General features: G+C 35.7%; 1 protein-coding gene across 8 annotated transcripts in view; it reads left to right on the top strand.

Moving 5' to 3' along the window:
* Positions 1–17,615, top strand: part of NELL2 (neural EGFL like 2) — a 361,455-nt gene that overhangs the window by 242,244 nt on the left and 101,596 nt on the right. For all 8 annotated transcript variants that reach the window (XM_054526601.1, XM_054526600.1, XM_054526603.1 and 5 more), the window contains 1 exon segment: positions 17,324–17,446. In XM_054526601.1, the coding sequence (XP_054382576.1) occupies positions 17,324–17,446 (123 nt within the window).

Here is a 17,615-nt window from a genome sequence, read left to right as displayed (position 1 = left end):
GTTCAGATAGGGCCTCACTGGGGTCCTGAGGGATGAAGAACCTGGGGAAGAACATTACAGGGTGGAGAAATGAGCAGACCAAAAGACTCCAAAACAAAAATGCTGGCCAATAGCAAAGGGCAAGTCTCAAAGAAGGGAAAGCTTTATAGAACCCAGTGGGGTTGGAGACTAGATGAACAAATGTATTTCAACACCTTGATCTCAGCTTGCATGAGACCACATTTTGGCTTGGATTGTGTTTCAGTGCAGTAGCTAAGTGGCTTACCACCCTCGATCATGTGGATGGGCATGCTGCAATTCTTCAGCAACCACTGGATAACTGCAAAGTCTAAGAAATTCAGAAATGATTTACTGATTTATCATTACTTTCACTTCCAAAAATGAGACTACAAAACCCATTGTATTATTCATTAACATTGCATGTTGTTATATTTTAAAATGTAATTTTTCTCCTTTTGTGTCATTATGGAATGAGGATCTGTGTGTCAAGATATGATGTACTTAAATGACATATTAGCCCTCTTTTCTCATTTTTGTTTTACTGCTGTGCACATTCAGCACTGATTATAAAGTACATGTCCTTTACTTTTGAACTCTTCACCCATTTATTCATTGGTTTTTGCTGACGGTGCCAAACTATGTTAGAACATGTGAATCCAATAAGGATATGATTAGTTCCATTTAATGATAATCAGCGTTCTGGTGTGGTTTCCAGGAATACATTGTATCAATAACCAGGAACCACTTATTTGCAAAATCAAAATCATCTGGTTACTAATACAATTCTGCTAACATATTGGTGTTCCTTGAATGTACTTGCAAAAGAGCTTGTACTACTTTTCCATAAGTTGGAATTGCTTTGTTATTACTATGTCTAAGCTATTTAATCTAATCTCAGTCTTAGAATGGGAATTTGGTGATTCTACTTGTTTTTTTTAAGAAAGGGGAACAAGTTATATCGGCAGGCAAGTATGTCCCTGTGCATTTTTATTTTTTTATTTTTACAGCCTACCTATAATTTGTGAAGGATTTTGGCTGGCAGCCAAACTCAGAGCAGTAAACTATTACAATTGTTTGTGTCTGTGTGTATTCTCAAGTGTCTTTATAGTTGAAATGAAATAAGTAATAAGTTCGGTGTACAGCGGACCACTCTAGACCAGGGATTTTGGCAGATGCTTCATTTATTCAGTTCTGATTTTTTTTTGGTACATCTGCTTTTTCTGTGAAGTATTCTGTGCCTCTTTATAACCAATGAGAATAGATTCTTGATTTAAAGCAAAACTTTGTTAGAAAGATTTCCATGTCAATGCAAAAAATTAGATTAAAGCAAAATGCATCCATAATGCTTGAATTACACTAAGTAATAAATGCCCACTTAGATTTGGGCTCTAATTTTTAACATTTATTTAGCAAAATACTGCCTCAAATAAGTATGCAGGATTTGGGTTGGATTGACAAGAAATGCAGTTCTGAATTTCATAAAGCATTCACTAGGGAGACTGTATTGTCAGCAGCAGTAATTACAGCAGGTAATTGTGTCATTTACCCTGTTACAGACCACTGAATTTGACGAGCATGGGACATACCAGCTGTCACACCCTGTTAGCTTTCACATTCTGGGATTTGCAAAATCACACTAGGGCTCACTGTTAGTGAAGGGAAGGAAAACAAAAAATAAACCAAGATTAAAAACTATTACAATTTTTAGAGAGAGGCTTTTCTAAAAAACAAAATGTAAATTTCTGTAAAATCAAAATTCAGTGTGGCTATCCATTTGTTTTGTTTGTTTCTTTATAGTCAAAAGCTGCTGGACTGGAAGTAAAGATAACTAAGATTCTGTCACTTATTAATTCTGCCACTTATTAACTGTGGCCTTGGATATGTCATTTACTCTGAATAAGCCTCAATGTCTTCATATCATCAATAAAAAAAATGGTGAGGGATGCAGCCACAGGGTCCGATTTCTCTTAAAATTCTCTGTTTCTACTGTAAACAAATTCTCTCTTACATGGTGGATATGTGTCAGTGAATAAATTACGGTCTCTGTCCTCATCCAACTTTTATTTGAATGAGGAAGACAGACCATAAATATATAAGCAAATAATTTTATATAGTATAATGTTAGAGAGGAACAAGTGTTGTGAAGAAATAAATCCAGGTAAAAGAAGTGGTCTGAGATAGAGCATGTCTAAGGAGGTGACCTCTGAGCAGAGTTCTGAAATAAGTGAACAAGTGAGTGAGCTACAAAAACCTGTGAATTAATAGCATCTCAAGAAGACAGGACAGCAAAATGCTTTAGCTACTCAAGGAAAACAGAGAGGCCAGTGTGATTGGGAAGAGAGAAGTAGAAGATGACTATATTGCAGGGCACACTGTGGCCATGGCAAAGACTTTATATTTTATTCAAAATGGGAAAATAAGTCAGATGTCATGATCTGTTTTATGTTTTGAAATGATTGTTCTGCTTGTTGTATGAAATAAGAAGGCTACAGGTGAATATGTTTGCATATTAATTGACTACATTCAAATATGTTGATATACATATGGTCATTTTTTTAAATCATGCGCTTTTAAACTTATAGGGAAAACACTTTTTAGAGATGTTAGAGAAGGCTAATTATTAAAATTGAGCTTCTGATATACTTTGATTTTTTTTTTCCAATTACCTTTTGAGTTTCATTTTACCTTAGGTAACATAGAATTGTCCATAATATTCACAGAAGTAAAAATGCTAACTGCTTTTGTGCTGGCAAGCTTGAGTGTTTCAACCCAATTCAGGAAAGATTGTGAGATAGGGTCATGTGTTGTTAGATTTGATTAACCACAGTGAAATAAATACTTTTCTAGATGTTTTTCTCTGAAATAGTTGACTGGAGACAGAGAGAGGAGAGTCCAGGAGTTTAAATCTAATGACATACAAATAAAAGCCTTCTGTTGCAAGTATTCAGCAATCAGGTCAGGAGCTTCTTAGAACATTCTAGATGGATTTTTTTTCTCCTCTTGATGTATCATGCCAACCTGCTCCATTTTTTTTAATGCATGAAAACATTCAATCAATAAACACAGATGAAGTACTAAATTCTGGTCAGACACTCTGCCAAACACAGGATATAGCAGGGGTACCTGCCGAAGGTTTGGCAATGATAAATAATATGTTTGATGTAGAGAGCTAGGGGCCTCCTTTTGAAGTTGCATTTGCACATCAAACATATATATTGTTTTTACTTGGATGTGTAGGGGTGGTTGGAGAGTTGGTTGGTGCCATTATGGTGGGGCCAATTCCCTTTTAACCACTCTTTATTATGTTAATAAGGGTATAAAAACAAAACACATCTTTATAATGAAGGCACTCATCACCTAGAAGCAAAGGTTGGTAGGCAAATATACAACTGCCATACAGGGTGTTCAATACCATGATAAAGGAATGCACAGCAGTCTAAGGTAACAGTTTAGGCAAATATGCTGAGTCATGAAAGTCCTGAAGTAGTGACAGAGAGTAAACATTTTAAAAAAGAGGACTTTCCTATCCCCAAAATAAATCTATAATTAACATCAGTAGTGTACTTTCCCCAACATTCACTTGTTCAGAAATATATATATATATATTTGTCATCTTCTCTTTTAGAAAATTATGTTTCTCAAGAGTTTCACATTATGATTCCATCATTCTGTTTTTCACTGCTCTGGAACTTTCCATAATGGTCACGTCTCACTTTCAAAGTAATCATTTTCATTTAGTTTATTATTTTGGATTGCGGGTGGAGGATGGAGAATGCAGAGACCAAGTTAGAAGACAGAGAAGCAGGAGCATTAGTGAGTCACCGTCAACTTGATCAATCTGTCCTAGAGGCCCTGGAGGCTACTTGAGCCAGCTATATTTTGATAACTGCAAATCCTTTTCATTTTGTCTTTCTGCCTTCCTCTTGTCCCACTTTGCCTTAAAGGGATATTGTGAGTGAGTGAATGGATTTTATCATTCATGGGAACATATATGGAACGTGTGTAGATAACATTACAAGAGGGAACCTTTAAATACACCTATTTGCCAGTTGTACTAGATCTGGGACCCCAGAGAAAAGAGGTTGGGGGAAAGAAGGTAGTGAGGAGGGAGGTGCTGGGTGTAATTAGAGGAGAGTAGAATAAGAGCCATGAATACAAAGAGTGAGCGTTTTCCCTAGAGCAGGACATTGCTGATTGTAATTAAAATGTACACTTGCAGTTGGGGAGAAGGGTACGTTATTTTAAAGTTTTTAATTTTGTGGAAGAATATAAGAAATTGAAATGAATAAATTGGAGAGAGGTGTGAGTAAAGTTTGCAACTGGGAAGGAAGCAAGGGCAAGAAACAGAGATATAAGAAGGCAAGTAGTGGAAAGAGAAGGCAAAGTAAAGAAAGTTGGCATCAGAATCAATCCCCATTTGTTGTCATGCAGTTGCTTCTTTTTCTATTATTATACTTTAAGTTCTAGGGTACATGTGCAGGATGTGCAGTTTTGTTACACGGGTATACACGTGCCATGGTGGTTTGCTGCACTCATCAACCCATCACCTACATTAGGTATTTCTCCTAATGCTATCCCTCCCCTAGCCCCCACCCCCCTGACAAGCCCCGGTGTGTGATGTTCCCCTCCCTGTGTCCATGTGTTCTCATTGTTCAACTCTCACTCATGAGTGAGAACATGTGGTGTTTGGTTTTCTGTTCTTGTGTTAGTTTGCAGAGAATGATGGTTTCCAGCTTCATCCAGTTGCTTCTTAAGCTACACATCTTCTGGTCTTTGGGTCACGTTTCTATTCATGTCTGAGCAACAGTCTGATTGGGATCCCAGAGGCCAAGGGCACAAGTAAAAATGGCAAACATCAGGAGAAGGGAAGAGTTAGCTTGTTGGTGTAAGAAACCATCAGGGAAAGAGAATGATGAATTGACGTTAAAGTATCTCTTAAACTCCTCTGAAAGCTTTTAGTGATTCCTGGGGGCAAGAGCTCCCCTCTGTGAGGCACAGTGAGAGAATTACTGAAGTTTAAGGAACCTATCAAGTAAAAGTGGATGATTCTGAGTGAGATTTAGAATAAAATCCATTATAAATTCTTTAAAAAAAAGATATAAAAGAAGAGGCACTCTAACCACATTATCAAAAGAGAATATCCTTTTGTATGTTAGAAAAGATGACTTTTGGAATAACAAAAAAACCATTTCACTATGTTTCTAAATTGATTCCTGCCACTCGAGCAGAACAAAACATAGGTATAAGTTAGCCATTACTTGCTACTTAATATCTGTCTATCTATGTCTGGTGCATACAAATTATATACATACACACACATATATACTATATATTCACACACATACCCACATATATGCATACATAAAGAAATACAGCTGTATCTATTATTTTATGAGGGAAAAACATCTATAGATATCTTGAGAATGAGAATTCTGCCTTACTCATCTTGTAACGACCACAACTCTAATTTAAGCACAGGAGACCTTAACACATATTTATAACATCAATAAACACACCACTGCAAATAAAAATATTAAAGGGTCTTTAAAGATATTAGCTCTAAAATGTTAGAAATAATTAAATAGTCTGAAAAACAATAAACACAGAAGCATGAAATAAAAGTGCACAAAAGATACTTTTATATGCTTCTTCCTGTTTTATCAAGAACAATGTATGTAATCCTTTGGAGTAGGAAATTATCTTTTATCTTGTATTTTGCTGCAGGAGATATTAAAATAACATACTCTAAGAAAGATAAATTTTGTAATGAAGCTCGTTCTAAAATTATGCCCCTGAATGAAAACACTGATAGGTTTCTTTTGCCCCATGGTCTCATCACTTTTTCTCATCTGAGGAATCATTCTATTTTCTATAAGTTGGAAGATTAAAGGTCAGAAAATAGTATCTGATCAAACTGTGGAAATCTAATATCTTAAAATTCATTGGAAAGACTGTCTATGTTGGAATGCTATGGTTGTTTTTCTTAGGAAATTGTATATTTCAGAAGTTACCTTTTATATTTCATTTTGTTTTGAGGTACTTTTTTTCTGGTGTACTTTGTTGAGTATACTCTCTAATCTTATTTATTTGTAGATATTAAAGGAGAGCAGGCCTTAAAGTTTTCAAAAAACGAATAGATCGTATGGGGTTAGGTGGAGGTGATATTTCTCTCCAGCAGAGATTTTCACTAGCTTAGTGAAAGCCTTTTCTTTCTTTGAAATAAATGTCAATAGGTGGAAAATCCTGCCTCTTGCCAAATTTAGGGGCAGCACTGACATGAAAACACAGGAGCAACAAGGTTGAACTTTTGCATTGGTGAAGTTAAGCGTCATGATCTCTTAAGCAGCATGTAGATACTTTTCTAAATATTAAATCTCACGCGTGTTACAGGGATTCTGAGTGAGTGCAATGAACTCTAGATGTAAAATGCTCTGAGAAATTGAAAAATGCTGATTTTGTATCTGTTGGAGCCTAACCATCATTGATTCATCCATATGTATCAAGTGCCTAAAACATGGCAGGTGTTAACGGCAAGATGTGAGGACCAAAGATCTATACTAACATTTTCTTTCTCAAGAAGTATACTGATTGTGGAGGGACAGGTAAGAGAATTAACAATCCCTGACAGCGTGAGGACAGCTGGTGTAATACTAACTCATGAAGTGCTACGCAAACCAGGATTATTCTCAGTGCTTTCCAGACGTTACCACATTTGAGCCTCACAACTCTGTGAAAGGCATGCATATCCACAGTCCCTTATCTGTAGATCTAAACTCCAAAAAATCCAGACAGCTGTGATGACCAAATGTTTATTTACTTTATTTTCTTTGTTTTTTCTTATTAATTTTTATTTCAAAGAGGTTCTATATGGATGCAGTTAAAAAAAAAAGTTCGAGCACAATAACAATGAGTAAATCCACGTGAAGGATGTAGGTACTTCAAATGTTTATTTTTTAAAATACATTTGGCAGCAAAATTTGATCGGATATGAGGCTATTTTGCATCTTTATTGATCCAATTTGTTTGAATGGTCATATTTTTGCTGCCGAAATGCTTAATTATTGAGTATGGCCCCAGATCCTGCAGGGGATTTTACCTCTGTACTGTTTTTAGACTCATTTTGTAGAGGAGGAATCTGTGGTTTGAAGAGATTAAGTAACTTGCCCAAGACCTCATAGCTAGTAAAAGGAAGAGCCAGGATTTGAGTTGAGGCAGCCTGACTCCAAAGTCCTTTCACCTAACCACTTCACATTCTGGCTTTCAAATGTTATAACGAAATGAAACGCAGGTTCTACAGGGCTCATCTAAATGAGACTGAGAGAATCTCAAAGAAAATTTTCTGAAGGAGTTTTGTGTGATCTGAGTGGGAGGTGAGTAGAAGAGTTAAGCAAAGAAAGTGGGAAGGGGCTTTCTGGGCTGAGAATAGCACATGTGGCAGCAAGGAAGCACACATGAAAGACATGGCCTTTAGTAGAGTCTCAACAAGTGATATTACTACTAGAAGTTGCAGTGGGTACGTCAATGCGCAGTTTGGTAAAAGCAGAGGGCTATGATGAAAGCTATAATGAGGATGTGGTGCCTTGATGGCCAGTAAAAACAATGGTGTGCCACCAATAGCAAAATTAAGAGAGAGGAAGAGAGAATCGGGAGGATTGGTGGGGGCAGAAGGAAAGGAGATTAGATTTTATAAAAAGTTATTCTGATAATGGTCTGAAAATGCACCAAACTGGAGACAGTGTTGTCATCATGAGGCTATTGCACTAATCCAAACAAGAGCTATTTAGTGCCCAGTTTGGGGCACCTGCAGAGCAATGGGGATAGAGATGGGAGGACAGAAATGAGAACTTTTAAGAAAGAAGAATCCAGGTGACCTGGCCCCCGGATGAATGTGGGGAGTGAGAAGAAGGGAGGGAAGAGTCTGTAGTGACTCCTGGATCCCTGGTTTTGGAGGAAGAAAGACTTAAGGATAGATTTAGCTGTATATTTGTCTGTGGATGGGAAATCTGAGGACATTCTCTCCTGATGACCTCAATGTTTATCTGTGAGGTTGCTGGTGAAGTAATGTGCTGAGGATGGAAATGGGGCAAGCACTTGAAGAGACAATAAGAGATACTGCAGGATTGCCATTCTGGAATACCTTGAATATTCAGCATTGTCAGGTCTCTGAATGTTTTGCATGTTAGATTGAGACACACTATAGAATCAATGATGCATTCCTTAACAGATATTCACTGGAGACCAATTTTGTGCCAGTCATTTTGTTTTGGATGTTGGGGGTGATTGATGAATTAGACCCACAGGTTTACCATGTAAGTGGCAGTCGTTAAACAGATTTGAGGTGAAGAGTGTTTATTTGGTTTATGATCACCATCAATAGAGTAAATTTTGTTTCCTAAGATGGTCCTTGCCTTTATATTTTGACTTTTTAATTCTATTTTCTTCTTTGCCATTAAAAAAAAAAAACAAAACCCAGGTGAACAAGAATAACAAAATACCTAAAGGTAAGAGGCTCTCTTATATCTATTAATCTCATCACCACCTTCCCAGTTGCCCAGGTTAAGAACCTAAGTTATCTAAAGTGTTTCTTCCTCTTGGCTCAAATATAGATTCACTATGGAGCCCAAAATTGGAGTACAAATCTACCCTTCTTTCTCCATCATTTTCTGTTATACTTTAGACCTTCTATTCAAGACAGTTTAATTCACAAAATCACAGGGGTTTGGATGTGTAAAATGAATAAGACATGGTTCCTGCCTTAAAGGGATTCAAATCTTGTGATTTTGTTGTAAACTTCCCGATGATTCGTCCTCTGTCCTTAGTACTTATGCTGCATGTATACGTTACTTAGCACAGTGCTTGGCAGGTAATAAGCACTCAGTTTCTTTCTGTTTTTCTTTGTTGTCAACACCCCTCCTCTTCCTCCTCCTCCTCTTCCTCCTTATCTTCCTCCACCTTCTCATTCTTCTCCTCTTTGTCCTCTTCCTTCTCTCAGTGTTGCACAGACTCCTGTCTCAACTCTCAGTAATAATCTAACTCGAATGGAGAAGAATAAAAGGAAGAAAGGGATTAAAAGAGAGAGGAATGCTAACTTTCTAACATGAGAAGCCCATTTTGTCAAGGAACGTTAATCTCTCCTCATCTACACATTACTGTTAGATTAGTTTTCCTAAAAATCAACTCTAATTTTTCATGCCACCTTTTCTTCTGCAGCTGGAAGCAGCTATTTATTGCCTACCAAATAAAATTCTGTTGTAGTCTGGAGGCTACCAATAATTATTCCTTACTGTTCTCTTTTAGTCATCACCATCTGCCAGCTCAAGTACTTGAGGGCCTTGTTATATACCCCATGCTTTTATCTTGTGCACCTGTGTTTTCTCCAGCTGCAGTGTTCTTCCCCATCTTTACCCTTTTCTGTTAAAAACCCTCCCTGTCTTTCAAGAGCCACCTGTTCAGCCTGTTTCCCATGTAATGCTTTCCCGGAACCTTCAGTCAGTCCTCATCTCTTTGAGCTACTTAAGCTTCATGAGATTTTCGTTTACAGGTTGTATATTTTAAAACACTGAAGGTGTGGCCTTGTTACTTTCTAGCTATGTGACTTTGGACAAAGCACCTTATTGCTCCAAGCAATCTCTGTATTCTCATTTATAAAATAAAAATAAAACTAATACCTACCCGAACAGGCCTTTTATGAAGACTAAAGAGGATAATGCATATAAAACACTTAGCACAGTGTTTTGCAGTCTGTAGTAAGCACTTAAGAATTTAGCTACTATCATTATTGTTACTATTATTGTTTTCTCTGTTATGGCACTAAACAACTTCTACAATATATCACAGTTAATTATCTATTTGTATCACCAGTCCTTGAATAGTTAAGAAGTTCCTTGGGGTCACAGATCTCAGATTATCCATCTTTGCACTCTCCAGAGCACTAGAATGATATAGCAGAAACCTTAAAATCATGTGTTGAGAAAACAAATCTATCTGGTTACAAGATTTTTATTGCCCTATAATGTGTTCAGACAAAGCTTATTTGATGAAACACCAAATATTATAAAACATGTTTTTGCAATATAATCAATAGTTGGATTAGCTTATGAAATTACTATAAGGAGAAGGAGGAAATTTGAGTGTGCTTTGGTTGTTAAGATTCTTGGTCAAATAAGGATTAGGAAAGGAGGCTGAGCACACCAGTGAAAAGACTAGAAGAAGATCAACCAAGCATGTCAGGAGAAGAAAATCAGAACAAATTCCTAGTTGCCAAGCAAACTGAAGAATAACAAGAAGTCAGTATTGAATTGAATCGGTGTGGTCAGTGAACAAGAAACTTAAATAGTGAATTAAAAATGCCTGGGTGTTAAAAATGACTTTTAGAGAATTTGCTACTGATATAGGCATCAAATATGTTTATAGTATGACTTCTGGCAGTCACTTTAGTAGCATTAAAAACAGATTTCTGTTAAAATGACATGGTAGTAAGTAAAATTTTTCTATAATATAAAGTGAGTAAATAAGGTAATCACAAGAAACAAAATGAATAGCTGTTGCTCAATATGTCAGCAGGCAATTTTCCCTTGATGTAATCATTGAAAGTAGTGGCATTTTGGAAACAAGAAAAATGTCCAAAATAGATTTGATCTCAGAAAAGATTGTGAGGAGAACAAACACTGTGGGACATTTAGGCTCTCTCCACAGAATTAAAATGAAATGGAAAAGAGAAGCCATCTATCTAGCAAGAGCAAAAGAAATTGTCCCACTGAAGTAGATAATAGGCAACTAAGTTTTCTTAAGTGTCCTTATTATTGCAGGCAATTTTACTTTTATCCTTTAAATTTGTTCTTCACAACTGCTTTTTCATATAGATCCTAATTTCCTCATTTTAAACTTAGAAAGCTTAGCTAACCTTCTCAGGTCCAGAGAACTAGGATAAAATGGCATCTAAACCAAGCCTGTCTGGAAATTAGAATATGTACTATATACACTAACTCCCTGTTATTGTTCATTACAATAGTACATAATCTTCTCATTTTTTCTACTTTATCTTTCAAATTTAGTTGTGGTCCTACTACAGCATAGTTGATCAAGGACATTTTAAATCATCTAATGAATTATAACACAATGTTTTCATATACCAGACTGTTAAATATCTGTGAAAGGGAAGGAAGGAAGAAGGGAAAAGGAAGGAAGGAGTACCACTTTTTTCTTATAGACCTAAACCCAGAAATTCTGGAGTTGTAATATAGAACATTCTTTAAACTCTGCTTGTACTCATTTTGGAAAGATCTGCAGTATAATAATTATATTGTGAAAGTACTGAGGTGCTGTGGACAAGTTCAGAGAGTTGTTTAGTATACTAGGAGAGAGAGAGAGTATATTTTATCTGAGGATTCACCGTTGTTGCCATTCTTTTTGGAATAAAGCAAGAAGTCTCAGTATTGCAGATCTGTGGGCTGTGTGATTTGGATGCTCTTCACAAACCAGTGCGGGTCACTACATATTTGCTTTGGTGGAGACACTTACAAGTGATGCTTATGGATGGACTTTGGTAAAACCCATTGATATCTTAAGCAATCTACTCTACAGAAATATTAGAGGAATATGACTAAGCAGCCATACATTTTTTAGATAAACCATCCCTCTAAACATGTAATTTGATACTGTTGTTATAAGCTACTCAAGAGAAATTCATACCTCTTCTATGGGCTTCTCTGCTCCAAGACTTATTTAGCATTTAGTCTAAGGGAGCTTTTTCTCAGGTTTCTAGTAGTCGAATGATAGTTATTACTAGAGGTTGGTTGTCAATATGTTTAGGGCCATATCCTGCTACAATCTAAGAGATAATTAACTTATGTGAAATTTATATTCCAGAAAACACTTGGGTTAGGGAAAGTGAAGCAGCCTTCTTTGTGAAACTTACACCTATATGTTACTGTAGCTGCTGTTTTTCCAACATTTTAAAATTTGAACAGAAGAGTAGAAGATGCAAGATAGGCAATATATTTCCTGTGGCAGGAGAAATACATTAGAGAAGAAAGTTTCTCTGAGAGTAGTGTGCTGACTATGAAGGTATATTATGTTCTGTTACCAGAAGAGCAGAATCTAGTGTATAAAGGTGTCAGCTAGAGGATCTAGGATATTGCTGGTAGAATGAAGCAGAATTATCCAGCACAATGCACAGTGTTTCTAGGGCCTGACCACTGGTGTTAGAGGAGAGGACTCTCGGTCATTGGAGGTGTCTATTAAATCAGTGTCTAACTGATTTAATATTGAGCTTCAAGAGACTTTTAAGTGCAGGCGATTGGTGCTAGAGTCTAAGTTCTGTTAGCTGGTTACTTTGTTTGGCGGGGATTTGAACTTGAACACGTTGTTATCATCCTTTTCTTTTAAAAACTTATTTCTACCTTGTGAAAATGTGGGTTTTAGTATGAACAGAAAGTGATGTCTGTCCTTTGCCTTAAGAAGTGCTCTAATTCTAATAAGACTCCTTTTAGACAGTGTTTTTAAAGAGGTATAAAATATAGTAAAGAGATGATAACGTCCTAATTGTAAAGCAGCAGAAGACTTCACATACAACAAAAAGACATTAAACTATGTAAACATTAAAAACTTCTGGATAATTATAAAGAAGAACACTAGAATAAAAAAGGAATAGATTGGGAAAAACGCAAGCATTAAATATGTTGGGCAATCAATTACATAGCAATCAATAGCCTGAACTTTGGAGTCAGATGTAATTCACAACTCTCCTATTTACTAGCTGTGTGTTCTTGGGCAAGCCACTTAGCCTTTCCAAGTCAAGTTTAATTTTCTGTAATGATAATGTTTTTAGTTAATATAAGGATTAAATGAGATAATATATGTAACAAAGTATGTGGTATGTAGTAAGCACTGAATTGTAGCTATGATTATTATAAATTATTCAGTGTGATTCAAATTTATAAGGGCCTTGAAATTCCAAAAACAAAAGAGACAAAGTATATGAATGGTGTTTTTAACTGGGAATCTGCACGTGCCCTCACCAACACATGTAAAAAAAATCCATGTCAAATTCTTCGTTCTCCAAGAAGTCATTCCTGGATTCCTACCTGACCCAACCAGAACCTCCCCTGATCTCTTGCAACCCTCTGTAAGCAGTGTTTATTTCTCTACTGTAGCAGTTTCTCATAATGAAACTACTTACTAAAGCTTTGTGTTTTTTTCTTATGTCTTCAACTAAACTGTAAGCTTTTTGAAGGCTTTTAACTTTATAATCATTTTTAACCCCCAAATATTCCAATACTAAATACATATTGAAGAAAAATGTACTAAATTGAATTTAAATGTAGATGCATTTAAATGATGACTTTTCACTCCTATTTTCTGAAGTATTTGCATTTTATATTATACTGAAATTTTTTAACAGGACATGGATTATGTTCTATTGTACATCTATTTTGAAATCACAGTGAGGAAAGCTATGTGAATTTTAGAGCAGCTGGTTTGTTTCTAGGTAGCACATTCATTCTGCAAACAGCTCAATATGAATACCAAATTTAAACCTCATCTTAAGTCCATGTTATTATGACTGATGACACTGTTGGATATGGAATCTTAAAATGATTTTAGATACATTAGCATACCCAGGTTGACTTAGGGGTTAATCAGTGAAAGCCAAGTATTATTGTTATACATAACATCTGCATTTAGATGCATCCAAGTGTGTATATTATTACTTTTTTTTCCCATGGAGGAACTTTACTATATTGTGCCTCATCACTAGTATGAAATCAGGTTTACATTGTATGTAGAGATGCAGAACAAAGAAATTATGACACACAGGAAAAAATCTTTTTTAACTATCACTATACAATTATAGATTCTATATATAATGTTTTGTAGTGATTGACATCCAAATTACTTCTTTTTAGTATTGTTGAGTGATGGTGTCTTCCTTCGATATATTTTTCTTCTTTTCATTTCATTTAAATTTCAAATTCATAGACACAACGAATAATTAAATTCTGATTAAAATAACCATGTGCTGATATTTTTGATGAAGAGGAGCTAGAAAGTGATGCATTTGATTTCACTTCCAGCTGTTAGATTGTCATATCATACAAACAATGAAATTTTTACTGAGGATCTGAAGATAGCATTAAGTCTTATAGATTGGATATTCCAAACATCAGATCTGAATGTCTGCCTTTCAATATATGAGACATGAACCTTGAAATTTATTCACTATTACATCCTGACATGCTCTTCTTAAACATTGGAACATAATATTGATTTAAATTTTACCTTAGAATTTCCTTCCTTATTCTATTTAATTTTACTTACTATATATTGGAAGTGTTGGAGGAAGTACTAGAAATGGAGAGGCGAACTAGTGATTTGATGGTGGAGTCCTCAGGGAAGTGTGAGTCCGAGAAAGGATGAGAAATTGACATTTGACCAAAACTGGAAATGGAGCACCAGTAATTATCTATTTATTGAGATGACTTTACAGAATATTTGCTTGTTGCTTCATTTATATTCTGCTTTTGTGAAGGATTATCAAATCTTCTTTGAGACTACAGTCACTTAAAAAGGGTTTTCCTAAGCTCACAGTTTACATTAGTTCATAAATTGTAGCTATAACCAACTTTATTTTAAGTAGTGTGAAAAGATTTAAAGTGATAGTGTAAAGAAATTAATATTTTCTGTTTTCAAAAGATGTCCTAATATCTTAATTAATATTTGAAATATCCAAAATCAAATAAAACTGCACCATAGTAAAATCAATGTGTAAAAACAGCTCGGATTTTTAAGAGCTCTGTGTTTGGCATGTAGCCTACAATTGAGCAAACTGGGATTTTCTTGAATGATGGCAAAGGAAGTGGTTCCTATCTTGCCCCATCTATTCATTCAATCGTTTATTTAAAAAACATTCTTTGAATGTTTAAATGAGATACAAAGAAAAATACAAAATTCTGGTCGAAAAATTCATAGTCCCAGAGTGGAGCTTAAGAATGGAGAATTAAAAAGAAATGGACATAAAAGTACAATAAAAGAGAATGATAGAACCTTGTGTATGGTGTTAGAGAAAATAGATAGCAGCCCCTAACTCTGTAGGAGGGGGAGACTAAGGTATCTTCGCACAATACTTGACATTTTATTGTAATGTTTAAAAATGGTAAGTGTTTTCCAGGAGAATCTGTGGGGAAGGACACTTCAGTCACAGGGAACAATATATATATATGTAAAGACATGGATGCATTTAAAGCCTTCAGAACTGTATTCGCCTTTGATTTGCCTAGAAGCCCACTTTCTCATTTCAGTACCCATGAGAGTAAATGACAACAGAGGAAACCAGGTCCCAGATTGTGTAATTATTTAGCATTTATTGAACATTATCGTGCTAGATGCCAAACTGAATCTTGTTAGGTCCTTTCTCTACCCGGTGAGTATGGTCTAATTAAAAAGACAACCAAGGCAGGGATTAAAACAGCATCAAATCAATCAGCAGCTCTCTTTTAAGGGCCTACGGCTGTCCATATAGAGATTTATAGATTAACTGTGGCACTTTGAATTGCACTGGGAAGGAAATTGGCAGCAGGTGCAAACTTCATTCAAAGTGTAGATTTATTTTGCTTCAGGCAGCAGAACCCAAAGGTAGGTGGGCTGCCCATTCTAGCCCTTCTGAAATTTTATGGTGGTCCAAGGGTAGCCTCAATTAGGAGACCCATGTGTAATCCAGCTCTTTTCTAAGCTACCAGTAGCAAGCATGAATTTATAAAAACTGTGAAATGTTCTGTGATACTAGATAATAAGGGGAGAATTTTGCACAATTTTGGGTTATTCAGCCAGGAATTTGGAAAATACTATATCCATTTGTGCGGTTCTAGAACCTTGGTGATTGAAATCTTTCTTTCCTCTAAAGGATTATTGGGAATAATCTCTAAGAATGTAGTTTCAGGGTTATAATTAAAGCTATCCTAACTTTGTGCTTATATAGAATGAGACATAAAATGCCATAGCAAAATGATAATTTTTATTTTTTAAAAATAAAACGAAGGACATTTTATTTTAGTAGTTGAAGTAAGTGATTTTAGTCTAATCTTAACTGTATATGCCAAAGACAATTTACAGATATATTACAAGTTACAGATCTATTATGCCAAAGACAAGTTACAGATATATTACCATTATAATGTCTGGAATACAGAGTTCTAATGTAAAATCAAATATTTCGTTGCTTTCATGATTTATATCATGTGAAATTAATGGCTCAATCAATGTAATTTATTAAAATGTATGTTTTGTTTTAGGCCTGAATAATATTCATGTAAGAGACTGAGTACTAAGTAGTGCCACTGTAGGGATTTTAGATGGCTGAACTAATTTGTGTGCATTTTCTCACATATTGCATTTCCTCCTCATCTTTATTTTGATGTTAGATTTGTTTGCTTTCTCATGTTCACTGTATTTATTCCTTACATTTACATCTTTGCTGAATGCTGAGCTAGAATTCTGAAGTTACTTGATATTCCTGTGAACTTGGGCAGGCTGCTTAAACACTCTGAGCCACCGTTGAGTCACCTTGAAAATGGTTACCATGATATTGGTTCTGCCTCTCCCACAGGGGTGCTGTAAGGATCAAGTAAAGTAATTCAATGCTTTCCAGAGTTTCAAGTTATAAGCAGTTAGAGCAGATACTATATTGATTACATATTCTAAAGTTTGTATTTGCACATATTACAAAAGCAAGTTTGTCTTTTAATAGATTTGTGCTGCTTTCTTTGCAGGGTGAGGGAACTTACTAAAGAGATCAAAGATTCCCCAGACAGTTTGCATAAGTATCTTTAGGCTTGGAAGTGTGGCTGCAGGTGTTAACGGCAGGCACCTAACTCCTAGAACTTCAGCTTTATTATCCTACAGGTCATGACTTACAAAGCAATACAATTTCACTCCTCCCTGTCATCGTTCACATGCTACAGGGATGAGTTAGGTGACAGATTTATTTCATGAGAGTAACTCCCCAAATGTTAACTGTATACAGCTGACTTTGTAGTCAACTTCTAGAATTAATCCTCACTTTGCCTCCCCTCTCTATTTCTTGCAACCATTGGTAGGCCTTTTGTCCAAATTATTTTGCATTCAGTGTTTGTGAATGTGTGAACTAGTATGTACATCAAGAGGAGTATATAATTCTTCAAAATCTGAGCTCTTCTGTAATTTATAATTTGTTATGTCTGTGGTTGAAAGAATTTACCATGCAATAACCAAGATTGAAGGTGTAGTTTAAAATATATTAGCTTTGGAAATATAACTTTGAGTAACAAATTTGTATTCCTCATTTCAGAACATGATGAGTGTATCACAAATCAGCACAACTGTGATGAAAATGCTTTATGCTTCAACACTGTTGGAGGACACAACTGTGTTTGCAAGCCGGGATATACAGGGAATGGAACAACATGCAAAGGTAAAAGGTTTAAATGCCAGTGCCTCTTACATTATGTATAATGCAATCCATCTCTACCTTCCTCTACACCTTATCATTACTGTTATGTACATTCCAGGTACTTCCTACAGACATCAAAAGCTTTGGTGTGTGGCTCATAGTCTTTTCCTCAGGTCTTGACATCCTCCTG

This window comes from Pongo abelii, chromosome 10 (genome assembly GCF_028885655.2).
Source record: "Pongo abelii isolate AG06213 chromosome 10, NHGRI_mPonAbe1-v2.0_pri, whole genome shotgun sequence".
Lineage (NCBI taxonomy): Eukaryota > Metazoa > Chordata > Mammalia > Primates > Hominidae > Pongo > Pongo abelii.
This window is presented reverse-complemented; position numbering and strand designations above follow the sequence as displayed.